Source organism: Pholis gunnellus (assembly GCF_910591455.1).
Source record: "Pholis gunnellus genome assembly, chromosome: 5".
Classification (NCBI taxonomy): domain Eukaryota; kingdom Metazoa; phylum Chordata; class Actinopteri; order Perciformes; family Pholidae; genus Pholis; species Pholis gunnellus.
The window spans coordinates 23,339,080-23,352,877 of NC_136531.1; the positions used below are offsets into that span (position 1 = coordinate 23,339,080).

General features: G+C 42.5%; 3 protein-coding genes across 3 annotated transcripts; 2 read left to right on the plus strand and 1 right to left on the minus strand.

Annotated features, from left to right (window-relative positions):
* The first annotated feature begins 1,790 nt into the window (after positions 1 to 1,790).
* On the plus strand, positions 1,791 to 4,733 carry LOC306695698 (OCIA domain-containing protein 1). The gene is made up of 8 exons (XM_079159004.1): positions 1,791 to 2,014; positions 2,214 to 2,298; positions 2,413 to 2,466; positions 2,563 to 2,610; positions 3,064 to 3,193; positions 3,291 to 3,463; positions 3,997 to 4,146; positions 4,266 to 4,733. Exons 1-8 carry the CDS (start codon positions 1,961 to 1,963, stop codon positions 4,301 to 4,303), a joined length of 732 nt encoding a protein of 243 aa, XP_079015130.1. The 5' UTR covers positions 1,791 to 1,960; the 3' UTR covers positions 4,304 to 4,733.
* A 773-nt stretch (positions 4,734 to 5,506) lies between these two features.
* LOC306696734 (rhomboid domain-containing protein 2-like) lies at positions 5,507 to 7,198 on the minus strand. Its single transcript, XM_079160417.1, has one exon. It carries the CDS (start codon positions 6,920 to 6,922, stop codon positions 5,819 to 5,821), a length of 1,104 nt encoding a protein of 367 aa, XP_079016543.1. The 5' UTR covers positions 6,923 to 7,198; the 3' UTR covers positions 5,507 to 5,818.
* A 763-nt stretch (positions 7,199 to 7,961) lies between these two features.
* Positions 7,962 to 13,708, plus strand: chic2 (cysteine-rich hydrophobic domain 2). The gene is made up of 6 exons (XM_079159518.1): positions 7,962 to 8,258; positions 9,516 to 9,570; positions 9,861 to 10,016; positions 10,129 to 10,185; positions 10,271 to 10,330; positions 10,834 to 13,708. The coding sequence occupies exons 1-6, from the start codon at positions 8,122 to 8,124 to the stop codon at positions 10,882 to 10,884; spliced, it is 516 nt and encodes a 171-aa protein (XP_079015644.1). The 5' UTR covers positions 7,962 to 8,121; the 3' UTR covers positions 10,885 to 13,708.
* The last annotated feature ends 90 nt before the right edge of the window (positions 13,709 to 13,798 follow it).

Below are 13,798 nucleotides of genomic sequence, written 5' to 3' on the forward strand. Positions count from 1 at the left end.
TGCCCTACAGAGTTTGTGGCTATGGTCTATTTTTGGCACACAATGAGATTTTTTTTTTTTTTTGAGGAATCTATTGATTCTGTTAATACAGCTACCCACTGTTCAATACTTCAACATATCAATGACCCACGTTTAGGTCTATATAACTGTTAATGGTGGCTGGGAGAACTTAGAGGAGAGAAAGTCAGCCTAGGCCTCACTGATCCATTGAATTTCCATGGAAGTTGTGACTCGACAACATTAGGTGAGGACGTCATCTTTGACAGCTTCTATCCGTCTTTCTCTCGGTGGTACACAAGTGTCCTGTCTTGAGCATTATTAATCAAGGGGGCATGTCCTAATGAAACACCTCCATGCTTGATTTATGCCTTAATATATACATAGTTGCCAGTATATTATGGTGGCCCAATGCAGCCGACTAACCATTTGATCTGTGATGGACACAAAACTGCTCCCCAACTGCTGCTGTGATCGGCCGAAAAGCCCTGCCGCTCTGGTGTGTCCATAACACCCTCTTCTGTCACGCACACCAGGAACAGATAACACACAAAGGAATCTTGGCCTGACCCTTCCTGTCATCTCGCGTTGCCAGTAAAACCGAATGGATGATAACTGGGAGAAGGAAGAAAAAATGAATCTCTATTTTTTGTTTTATCAATAAATGTTAGCCAATTGATTGTGATTTAGCCACTCTTCTCCTCCCCTGTCTCTTCCTTTCTAGATTGTGCTCCATCTCTCTACTATATGAACTCTAGCTTTATCAAGTTTTCAGTGCTAGCATCAAACATATTGTTTGTACATTACGTAACCACACATAAGAGAAAAATCAAAGACTTCTTTGTCATAAAGTGTGCAAGTGCAACAGCATCTCCTAGGCACCGCACAATGCCATTACAACATTGTACCATTCTATTCTTACTGGAAACTTCTTCACATTAATAAGATACAAATAACCAATATTAATGTATTTCTGCCTCAAAACATGGATTGAATTAGCCACTACTATGTGGACACACAACCAATGTAAAGTAAATCTCACATTACAGCAGCACACCGACAAGATATGAAGTAAGAACTTTATATTTAATAAAATGATTTACCTACTTATTTATTTAATAAAAGAAAGTGAGTGTAATGGCATTAAATCGCCAATAAATACATTACAATACTATAGATTATATATGTATAGGTGAATTGAGTAAATACTTTTATAAAAGTCCAGTTGTGCCACTCCAGCAACTATGATGTGTGATTTATATATTAGTATAGATATATAGGTGTAAGTGTGAATAAAAAATGCAATACAAATAAAGATATATACAAGGATAATGTGTTGTATATAATATGTACAGTTTATGTAATATACGGTAACAATTCCATGAAATTCATCATACAACTGGAAAATAATACTGTCATGATTTAGCATATATCATAATATGAAAACACAATAATAATACTGCAGTAATAAGGTATTATTATATGTGATATAACTTATATCATTATAAAATAATACCTTATCATTATGTAGTGATATAAGTTATGTAATGCAGTGTAATACATAATTATGTGATATGCTACTGCGATTTATACTCTGTAAGAAATGTCAATACAATTATTTTGACAGCCACTAGAGGGCGCAGGTCAACATTTGAATACCTTTACTTGAGCTTTCAAAATAGAAGTCCCAGTTTTAATCTGGTCTAACGCACTCTTTTGGGATTTTGTAAACTAGGACAACCCTTACTATATAAGGGTTGTATGACTATTTAATAACATAATTTGCCCAAAGTAGTGTTACAACAACACCTCAGTTAAACCCACGAATGGAACTATCTTTAACTTCCGGGTTATGGAGCAATGACATTGTACCAAACAGAAGGAGTCAGGTCGCCAGGTGGCTTACATATTGTTACTTCGCGGGCTTTAATTAGTTTAAATTAGCACCAACATTTCCGTCATCATGTCCTCCGCCACAACAGGCTTCACAGAGGAGCGGCAGCACATGGGAGCACAGGTAAACACGCCGATAAACACGCCTTAAGGATGCTAACGTGTTAGCTGGCTAGCATCAACTTTGGATGAACTGTGGATACTTGTGTTGTCTTCCGTTAAAAATCTCATTAGTGGGACTGTCTGCGTGGCTTGCCAACAGAGTCTAGTGCTAATTGAATTAAAGTAAACGCTGGTGTGTGTATGTGTGTGTTAATCTGCAGTCGCCAGTGGGCGTGGAGTACGTCCCCACTGAAGAAGAGAAGAGGGTGTTCAAAGAGTGCAACCAGGAGAGCTTTTGGTACAGGTGTAAGTTTCTGTCTTTCACACACACGGGTCGGACTAAATGTGTTGTGTTAAAAAGCACAGCTAAAAGATGGGACCGTTGATAATGAGTTTGACACCAACGTGCTTTCTTCACAGCGGTGCCCTTCTCTTTGGTCGGCGTGGCTATCACACAAGCCCTCTCTGCCAAAGGTAATAATAGTAATACTACGCATGCTGTAGAGGAAGCAGCCACATGTCGTAAACACACCGTGCACTTTAAATAAACCCTGCTCTGTTTACTTGCAGGGATTCTGTCTGCATCTCCAAGGTTTGGAACTCTACCCAAAGTGGCCTGTAAGTTCAGGAATGTCAAAGCCGAGTGGTGACACACACACACACACACACACACACACACACACACACGGTTGCACTAAATAATATAAACACCACTCACTAGTATACAACGTTACGCAACACCACAAACTACAGCCTCTAAAAACAGCAAACCGTATTCGACTGCATTGGTTTTGAGTGTGTGTACCTAATAAACTGACAACTGTGTGAAGCAGCGTGTTTGTTATCATTAGTGATAAATTGATGACAATAGACATCCTATAAAGGCTGCATTACGGTTAAGTGATGCAAATGTCTCTGAACTTATTTTAACAGTTTAGCTACAGTATCGTATTCACATCACTAACAATATTTTTCTCAGTGATGATATCAATTGCCCCTAGCTGAAATTAAATATGACATGAAGATGGGTCAATACGGTTGTATTACCTTTGAGTACGTTTGTCTCTCCAGTCGCTGGCTTCTGTGGCTACCTGGCGGGGAAAATGTCGTACATGAGGACGTGCCAGGAGAAGTTCAAGAGGCTGGAGAACTCTCCTCTGGGAGACGCCCTCAGACAGAGGACAGGACTGCCTCCACCACCGTGAGTACCACACGTACTCGATTGTGGTCCTATTAGGGCATAGTGGTTGGATGGAAACTAACAGTCTTTTCTGCCCCCCTCCCCCTCCTCCCCCCAGTTCCAAGGGTCCTCAGTCAGAGATGAGTGATCCAGACACCCAGTCATTTGACACCATGTTCCAGGAAGCAGAAGAGCCCAGCCAGACGCCCCCCAACACCAGAGACAATGAATACGGCTACAACGCAGAGTCACCCGTGCTAATGGGCAAAGCAGATGACTTCGCCGCTACAGGTACCACAGACAGCGACTGTGTATGGCCTTCAGATACAATGGAGTCGTGACCAACTGTTGTGCACATACACAAAAGCCCCACCTCTCAGTGTGAACCAACAATTGACAACAACTTGCGCTAGTTATAAAGCGTTCATATGGCAAACAGTGGAGCAAAGATGGAGCAATTCCAATATATTTTTGGGGGTTTTCAGTCTAGCAATATCCAATATTTTCAACTCATACTGAACAATGCTGATATTGAGATTTGTATATACATTTATAAATATATGTGATTCGGTTATTCCTCTTTAAATATGTTGGCCTAAGTCATTATGATGGATTTGGACATGCATACATCTAACAATTATGACGCATGCAAAGACCAAATGAGCCAAAAGTGCTCCTTCTGCTCATTCTAGTGCTTTACCATTTTACCAAATCTGCCCTATTATGAAATGTGCTTCCCACCTCTGGTAAGTAAGTAACTTTTTTTTCTGTCAAGTTCCCCAGATAACCGTCTTTGTCCCTTCCCTTGTCCCCACCACCTTCAGTGGACGACGAGGAGCCCAGGAAGAAGGCCACCCTCTATGAGAACCTGAGGCACAAGAACCGAGAGAACTACGAGGTCACGCTCACTCAGAAGGCCGACACGCTGCTCAAAACGTCGCCCGAGAAGGAGCCGGGGAGACGCAAGCAAGACGGTAAGCTTCTGCTGCAGTGATGTGTGAAACACAATGTCGAGGGGTTAACAATCAAGTAGAGCTGACGGCTTCAGTGACTTCACTCTTCCTGCTTTCTCTCTCTCTCTCTGATGTTACAGTGACGAAAAACATCTATGGAGACTCCTGGGAGGAATGAGTGCCTATTTGAAGTGATCGTGCGGTCTGTACACTGGCATCCAGCAGTACAGTAGGCAGCCCAGTGGCCATTTTGCTCCAGTGGGACCCAAGAGTCATGAAGTTGTATGAGTCTGTGATATATATGTCTTTGCAAAAGAGTCAATTAAACCAAATTACATGAGGATTAAAACAGTTTCTCTCTCTGTGCTTTGATTTTGATCAGAACGTATCTTTGTCCATCTTCTTCCAACTCAAAATGTAAACAAAAGGAAAACTAAGCTTCAATGATCGTAAGAGTGCTGCTTTGGTGTTATTTACTTTATTTGCTGTTGTAGTGTATGAACACAAAACTGATTATACACATTTGTATATACATTTGTGAGAAACAGACAGTATTTGTATGTTTTAATTCATGTCTAGAGGGGGGTCTTTAAATAAATCCAAATACTTTGTTAGTGTGCATTCTTGTGATTCTTATAACTCAGCTATTTTGATTTCTGTTCATCTACCTGGTGGGCTGTATTGAATATTTAGTTTCATCACTTGAACGTGACATCAGCCGGATGCCATTAGTTTTGTACCCATATGCAGGTATACCTTGTCTATTGTTATGAATCTTTTCTAGTTCGATATAGTTTGGGGAGCTGAACTCCAGTTTGCATATAGTCAATCATTTGTTACATGGAAAAGAACATTTACTCTGCTACCCTGCACATGCTTTGATTTAGTTGTGCCTGTACCAGTATTGGAAATATCTGAGATGCACCCTAAAATGCTGCATCGGGTATCAGCAATAGACAAGTCTATACACTGATCCTATATCAGGCTATGATGTCATTCATCAGGCCAATTACACTACACAGGAACAACAAAAACTACACGTGTCACCCAATCAGTACTACACATGTGCAACTCTCAATGCAGATGAGGAAGAAGCGGGATGGCTCATGGTTGGCTACTTCCGTCATCAATTTCGGACGCAACAATAGTTTTTTTTTTTTACCCCCAGAGCTGATGATGGAAGCAAGAGTTAAACAGGCGCAGCAGTGCCGATCGGGCAGGCGCGAACAGAGAGTGTAACACTGAGCCAGAGATAGCAATACTTTACACTGCAAGATCTATCACACTAGATGATGAACGTTTGATGACATTCATTTTGTGTGTTGCATCATTCACTGAAAGAAAGACTTTTTTTTCTAAAGACGTTTTATGTTTTGCACACCAGTTTATTTTCTTGAAATGAGGGGAAATTTGTACAAGATACAGGTATATTTAAAAAAAATTATACAAAAGTCAGCCATAACAATTAAACGTCCTATATAAATATACAGCCAGGCAGACGCTAGAAGCCTACTGTAAAGTCAGCTTAATGAGTCCGAGCATTTGACATTTTAGTAGAAGACGCAGTCTAAGGACAAGAGGTGCTGCAGGCGCCCACGTGGGTTTAACTGTGGAAAGGATTATAGTATTGACAGAGCAGGGCTCATCTGTGTGGAGTGTTGTAAAGCAATCAGATAAATAACCATGACTATAATTAACCATGACTATGACCATGGTCATGACTATGACTATGACCATGGTCATGACTATGACTATGACCATGGTCATGATCATGATCATGATCATGACTATGACCATGATCATGATCATGACTATGACCATGACCATCACTATGGTTGTGGTTGCAGCCTTGGCCAAAATTCTGATTTGCAGAATGTCCTTGACTTAGCCCAAAGCTATGTGCAGAGCCATGTCCATGAGCATTGAGAGGTGGTGTGGGACCGGACAAGGCACTGGTTGAATTCGGCCAGCCTTCGTAAACATCGGCTCTATTGGCAGTGCCAACGCTGGGCAACGGAGCGTATGCCTGGACCGGGTAGGACCCAGGCGTTGGATTGATCCGTGGAAGGAGGGTCTTCCTCCTCTCCTCTGTGGAAGCGGGGACAAACTTCACTCCTCTGATGCTTCTCAACAACCTAAAAGGAGTGGTCTTCTCCAGAGCACCAGCCCTGGCCTCTGACATGGTCAGAAGAGACAGCCAGCCTTTGCCGTACATCCACCCGACCAGGATGCCGATGATGTTACAGGGGAGCACACTGTGAGGAACGAGGGCCGTGGTGATTATGAGGAGCACCCAAGGGAGAGCCATGGCGGGGAAACTGACTCCACACAGGAACCCTTTGGTCATTTTTGTGTGCATGGTGGTCAGAGCCACGCATGCCAGTGTCACAGGAACCAACCCCTCGGTGTGACTCTGGCTGCCACTGTCACTTTGCATTAGATCCAGGAAGCTGTAAAACAAGCCCGTGGTGGTCGACAGCAGGAAGAACAAGAACAGGAAGCGCACAGTGCCAACACCTTTCTCTAGACTGCCGCTGAGAAACACCAAGGCGGTAATGTTCAGGAGAAGCTGGGCGGAGGTTTTGTGGTAAAAGGGGTACGTCAGCAGCCTGTGGATGTGTCCGTTCTGAAACACAGTGGCCCCGACACTGAAGACCCCCTGAGTGAAGTTGAAATATGTTTGGATGCCGAACAAAACGCACGATAAAAGTACCACCGTTAGAATCCCGCTCGTGAGGACAGGAACCACGTCTTTGACAACTTGAAGGATCATTTTAAAGTTCTCAGTTCGCATCATCTTGCAGAATAACTCAGGACATCCGCCGCTAATGAGCGAAGGCAAAAGTTTACCTGAGGTTCAATTGTCCCCACACTTCCTAAACAGGAAGTGGCGTTACTGTCATGTCCGGACTGCTTTGAGTCGATGTCTCCTGTTCTCTCGGGCTGATTTAGGCCATGATGGATTACTAAAAGGTTTACGGTCATCAATTAACGTTTAACGTGTTCGGTCGCGGCTCTCAAAAGTAAGCGCTTAGCTAGCTTAGGTTAGTTAGTTGAAGAACCTAGCCGGAAGCTAGCCGGAAGACTTAAAAAAATCACTTCTGGTCAAACATTTCAAAATAAAACGTGCAGTGACGAATAGTGGCACATTTTGAGTAAAAGTTAAACTTAATTGCGGAGCAAATTAAAGAATCTAAGCTGTATGTAAGTCAGGACTGCAAAAAACAGATACGCTTACCATGTGGGGTTAAAAGACAGTTTGAATGTAACTTATTGCCAAAGACCATGTTGTATTTTTAAGAAGAATTTGCTCAACTTCCGGTTTATTTTATTTTATTATAACACATTTTATTTCCGCGTCACTAAATACATGTACTCAAGTTGTTGCGGATCATTTGCGTTTTTTTAATTCTACTTGAGTATTTCTAATTCATTCTACGTTATACTTCCCACCCACTACAATTCAGAGTGAAATGTTGTACTTAATCAATAGTATAATCCAATAATATATATATACACACTATAATACCACACTAAAAGAGCCATACTTTTGATACTTTAGGTCAACTTTGTTGATCATATTTAATACTTTGTTGATATACTTAATGCTTTAATTAAGTACAATTTAGAGTGCAGGACCAAAGAAACCAAACAACACATTTTCCCATTTAAGTGAAACAAAAGCACGATATTCTGCATGTTACAAAAGCTTCCTTTAGTAAATTGTATTTTTATTTTAAAATAATAATAATTTAAAATAAACTTCAGCACGTCTGTCCCATTTCCGGTGTCGTGCGGCTACTGCGGCGGATGTTGATGTTTTGCTCCGGAGTTGGCTGAACGATGTGAACTGTATCGTCTCCGGGACGGGTTGATATTGTTTCGTGGTTGTCTTCGCGGTTCTACTTGTACCATTTTCTCGGTAAAGTTTCGCTGTTCGTCGGCATCGTGTCTGTCCCGGTGTCTGTCCCGGGAAGCGCGAGGCCGAGTCGTGCGATGATGGAGGACTTTGACGAGATCTACGAAGAGGAGGACGAGGAGGAAGAGGAGGACGAGGACAGGGCCGCGGAGGAGCAGCTCCTCAAGTACGCTCCGGACCCGGTGGTGGTGCGAGGGTCTGGCCACGTCACTGTGTAAGTGACTGGCAACACTTACGGGCACCGAGAGAGGAGCTAACCGTTACTGTTAAATGACCAGCAGGTCTTTGTGGATACACTGTCCGCTAGTTAGGTTAGCTGGTGACCTAGCGTAGTCAGCTAGCTACTAAGTTAGCAGCGAGCTAACTCTGGCGAGGAGTGGCTTATTAAATTGAGTTTTCGTTTTAGCTGAAGTAGCTACACGACCTGATATGTATTTATGTACATTGTCTGTACTGTTTCTACCACGTAGTGTGATTTGTTCAGCGGTATTGTTCAAGTTGGTTTGCTGGTGTTATTGCTGTATTGAATGTTAAGATAGTTTGTCCCGTCTTTTGTTCCACTCTTTCGGGACTTGAACATGGAATCTGTCGTCGTTCTCTACTGAGCCCCGGTAGTAGATTTTAAAGGTTACACATTTTCATCGTGAACTGGTAACGTTACTTCTGCCCTGTAATTAATCGTCTACTCTGAAAATACTGAATTGTATTCTCATAAACGTACAGACAGGCAAACATATTAACACAAAGTTGTTGTGGCAGCAGGAGCTGACGTTGTTGTCTAGTCTAGTCGGGCACACAGACGTGCTGGTGCACTCAAATTGATAGCTTTGAGTTATCCCATTGTTTCCCATCACCACTTCCGGTCAAAGTTTTGGTACGACATTGAATTGTCTAGACTCCTCGTGGCTGAGTAATGCAATACACAGAGAACTGTATAAAAAGAAGCCGTGGACAATCCCTTCTAGTTTGATTTCAAGTCTAGACTACATGTGTGTGTGTGTGTGTGTGTGTGTGTGTGTGTGTGTGTGTGTGTGTGTGTGTATATATATATATATATATATATATATATATATATATATATATATATATATATACATACACACACATATACACACATACATCCATGTAGTGTGGCTATATAAGGATGTATGTACTGGGGGTTTGGGGCATCTCAACACAACTATGTATCATCTTTGACATCCTTATAATACGTAATAATGAATATCTGATGGGTTTTTTCTGTTTCAATATTATAATAATGTGTAAGGAAAATATAAGGAAAATTCTCTTGATGCATATTGGAATAGCAATAGTTTACCCCAGATACCTGCTGGACTTAGTGTCCTGAAATGTAACGCCTGTTTGTTTGTTAAAGCCAATTCTTCACACAGTACACGTCTGCGTGTGAATAACAGTCTACTGTCTTTACCCCCCCCCCCTCCCCTCCCCCCCCTCCCCTCCCCCCTCACAGGTTTGGGCTTAGCAACAAATTTGAGTCAGAATTCCCTTCAGCACTTACAGGAAAGGTGAGTGTCTTGTTGTTCATTAATGCATATTAACTCTTGCAAAAATGTCACCACAAGATTGACCTTATATTCTCGCCACCAGCCAACATACGATGCAACATTTTATTTATTTTTGTATCAAAATTGCTCAATATTCCATAGTGCAGTGAGTTGTATTTTCTCCGTTTGCACAAACAAAGCCGCATTTGTTTATCTGATCACCAACACGAACCTCAGATTAGATTAGTGTACAATTACAAGACCATTACATGTTAATATACAAACGATACCACATGTGTTCACTTCCTCAGGTGGCACCAGAGGAATTCAAAGCCAGCATCAACCGTGTGAACAGCTGCCTGAGGAAGACTCTGCCGGTGAACGTGCGGTGGCTCCTGTGCGGCTGCCTCTGCTGCTGTTGCACGTTGGGCTTCAGTTTGTGGCCTGTCATCTGCCTCAGCAAGAGGGTGAGATACCCGTCCATGTTGCACTGGCAACCACATCTCAGTACATCCGGGTCAAGCAGGGAGTCAGCAAAAGGTTATTGTGTTGTCATCTAATATCACTGTTGCCTTCCAGACAAGACGATCTTTAGAGAAACTTCTGGAGTGGGAGAACTGCAGACTTTACCACAAGGTGAGCATGGAATGGATATGTGTGTGATAATACTGTACTCCGTTAGGACACGGTATTAAATAACTATCTGACCTCTGTTTTGCAGTTGTGTTTGCATTGGAGACTAAGCAAAAGGAAGTGTGAAACCAACAACATGATGGAATACGTAAGTATCAGTTGCGGTTAGATGATGATGTACAATACAAGCAGGCTGGTTTGAGTAGTCGATCAATGAGTTTGATGGCTTGTCAGACACCAACACGCTGCGCGGGGCTTTTGCAATACTACGAAGGAAGATGTCCAATGTGGTAGTCTCATTAAGAATGAATGAGGAGCTAGTGTTGATTCGAACACTCGACATCAGGATGGGGACTAACTTGTTAATCACAGTGCTTTGTTTATCCCCAAGAAAAAAGATCTTGATGAAAATCCTCAATTTAAATATAGTTTATATATATATATATATATATATATATATATATATATATATATATATATATATATATATATATATATATAGTGATATCGCCATAAGCAATGGCTCAATACCACCTGGGACACTACGGCGATGGATACTTTGGTAGAACGGTTGCAGCAAATTCTCTACCACTATAAAAAGAAATCTGTGCGTCGTCTCTCAGTAACAGCTTTTTCCCTCGTCTCCTGCAGGTAATCCTAATAGAGTTCTTACCTAAGATCCCCATCTTCAGACCGGACTAGCCCGACTGCGGCTGACCTTCGACCTCCACTGCTGCCCAGCTCCGTCGCAGAACCACGATAGCGGTCAAGCTCCTGAATGAATGAATAAATACCCCAATGTTTTCGTTTACAGGGTAGCATCGATCTTCTCTCTTCTCACTTTGACCCGTTGACCGACACATACCACCCTTGTTTACAAATCCCCCCTCCCCTCCTCCCAACCCTTGTTTTTGGAGTGAATTCACCGTTGAAACGCGACCTATCGGAGCGGGCTGGGGCACTTGTTAAGCCTTGCTAACCCGCACCAGCCAGTGGGATGTGGGGTTGGGTTGGGGGGGGGGGGGGTACCAGCCACATGCAGCGTTATGGATTTTGGAACTGAAGCTGGAAAGTGGACTCCTAAATTGAGTCCTCTGAGCTACGACTGGAAGTTGTGTCACTTGTATGTTCCCTAACCTAAGCACATGGCACAGTCGGACCATGATAACACAAACACTTTCACATCTTACCGACTGTCTCACCAACTTCACCTGCAAAAAAATACACCCCAGTGCTTTTGTAACGGTCGGTTCGACGCTCTCGATCCTTTCCTAGAGGCAGCATAACACCAGAACTCCGAAGGAAACCGTTCATCCAAATGGACTCTGTAGCGGACGGACTGGTCTTACAGGAGCATGTTGGGCGAGTGGCCGGAACAGCTGAACTCCATAATGTCACTCTTTCTTATCCACTACCAGACTTCCTCTGGCCTCCTTCCACATCTCTGCACACTTCACGGTGCAACACCCCTAACCCAGTGACAATCACACGCTCTTGACTGTACTCTCTGTAGTATGAATGGGTCTTTGTGCCACATGATTTACCTGGAACAATTTGTCTTCAACGTTGCGTGTGTGTCCAGGTGATGGTCTGGCTGCCTAGCAACTGCTTCTCAGTCGCAGTGGAACAAGTAAGATGGAAAGAAAGCCACTAGTGATTAAGAGGAGACACCTTTATTTCTTCCTTTTTTCTTTTTAGTATCTCATGTTTTGTTTACTATTTTGGTGAAAAACAGGCAATCAATGCTTTTCACCTTTCACTGTGTGTGTGTGTGTGTGTGTGTGTGTGTGTGTGTGTGTGTGTGTGTGTGTGTGTGTGTGTGTGTGTGTGTGTGTGTGTGTGTGTGTGTGTGTGTGTGTGTGTGTGTGTGTGTGTGTGTGTGTGTGTCTTTCTGAGCGAGAGAGAGAAACCTAAGCAAAACAAAAAGACAAATCAGACATGAAGAGATACTCTTTAGGATTCCTGTATTTGACGCATCTCTTTGCCATAACCGACCTTTGTTACTTTTGTTGTAGTAATTTATAAATGAGTGCATATTATCTGTGCATTCATGAAATGGGCCTCTATTTTTTTTTTTTTTTGCAAATGTATGTCATGGTTGTTTCCTTTTTGTCTTTATGGTCATGTGTCAACACTAAAGCACACAATCGCTCCTTAAAACCCTTACATGGCCTCTCTTCCTTATCTGCTGACCGTGGCTTACTTATGGAAGTGCTTCAAGTTAAGGATAAGGCTCTTCAGACAAAGCCCCCCTGCCATAGATACATTCAGAGTGTTCGGTCCTCTTTATTAGCTGTTAGGTAATACCAGGGTTCTGTATCATGAAGCAGGATTACTGAAGTGACCGTGATAACTGCACTAAAACAAGACCACTCCCGAATCAGGAGTGTGGACTGCAGCACTAACCAGTGTTTCTATATTAATAATGAATAAATGACTGCTGTGAGAAAAAGCAGTTTCCAGCAGCAGGCACCAAACGGCAGTAAGACACAGTTAGCGACGAGCTGGTGAACCTAGTGGAGCGTTTAGCGGCCAAAGAGGCAGACATTTCCCTCAGGAGTTGGTGGAGACCAAAAGCGGAGCTAAAAGGAAAGGGAGTCTTGGACTTGCGTTCATCGGGTGGCCAGAAGCTTTCCGCTAACGAGTCGTTCATAAGTTCAGTTACCTAGCTATCTAACGATCCTGCTTCATAAAGGCCTAAAGACTATTTCTTGGAACTGTCGACATGTTCTAGAACGCACCATAAAGCACATCGCTGTTAAATGAAACACAACCATCAGCCAGCAGAAGAAGGCGATGGCATATATTTAGCTTTTCTCACTCTGCACACCTCATGATTTGTCTATTTTGTTTTAAACATCCAGAGACTGAGATTGAACAAAGCCACTTTGTTTTAGGTCACACAGCTCCAGTGATTGTATGGGTCACACTCAGGGGATTATACGTCTAACAACCACATGTAGTATTGGGAAATCTCACTGTCGGGTATGTTCCAAAGTCACAACACGAGGGGCAAGAATACAGTGCGGATCACACATTACTTGAATAATTGTAAAATCATGAAAAATGCCCCGTAAAAAAACAGACAACCAACCATTATGTGGTCTTCCTGTTTAGATAGTGAAGGAAACACATTCATGGACCCACAAACTCAGACTGTGTTGGTTTTCATGGTAAAAGACCCAAATTCACTTGATTACCACTGGGCTGCCTATTGGTTCATCAGTCGCTTTTCCATATTTTAGATCATGGTCTATTCCATGTAAATCCAGAAGTAAGAAGATATTTGTGGTGTGTGTGTGTTTGTGTGTGTATGTGCACAGTGTGTGCAGATGCAAATGTTCTTCGTAGATCTCAGACTGTGATTGAACCCTGCACAGAAAACGAGTCCTTTTTTTATATAATCTTGAGTGGTCAGTGTGTTTGTGTGTGCGAGGGAGAGAAATATACATGTACATATGACTCATGTGCAGGTGTGCAGATGTACAGTAATAAACTACCAATAAATAAGGCTATGAGCATCTTCCTCTCTGTGTTTGTTTTCCTGCTTGTTGACATGAAGTCTGTATGATATGAGGACTATCGGTCATTCAAGGTCACGGGGAATCTGGGAGCA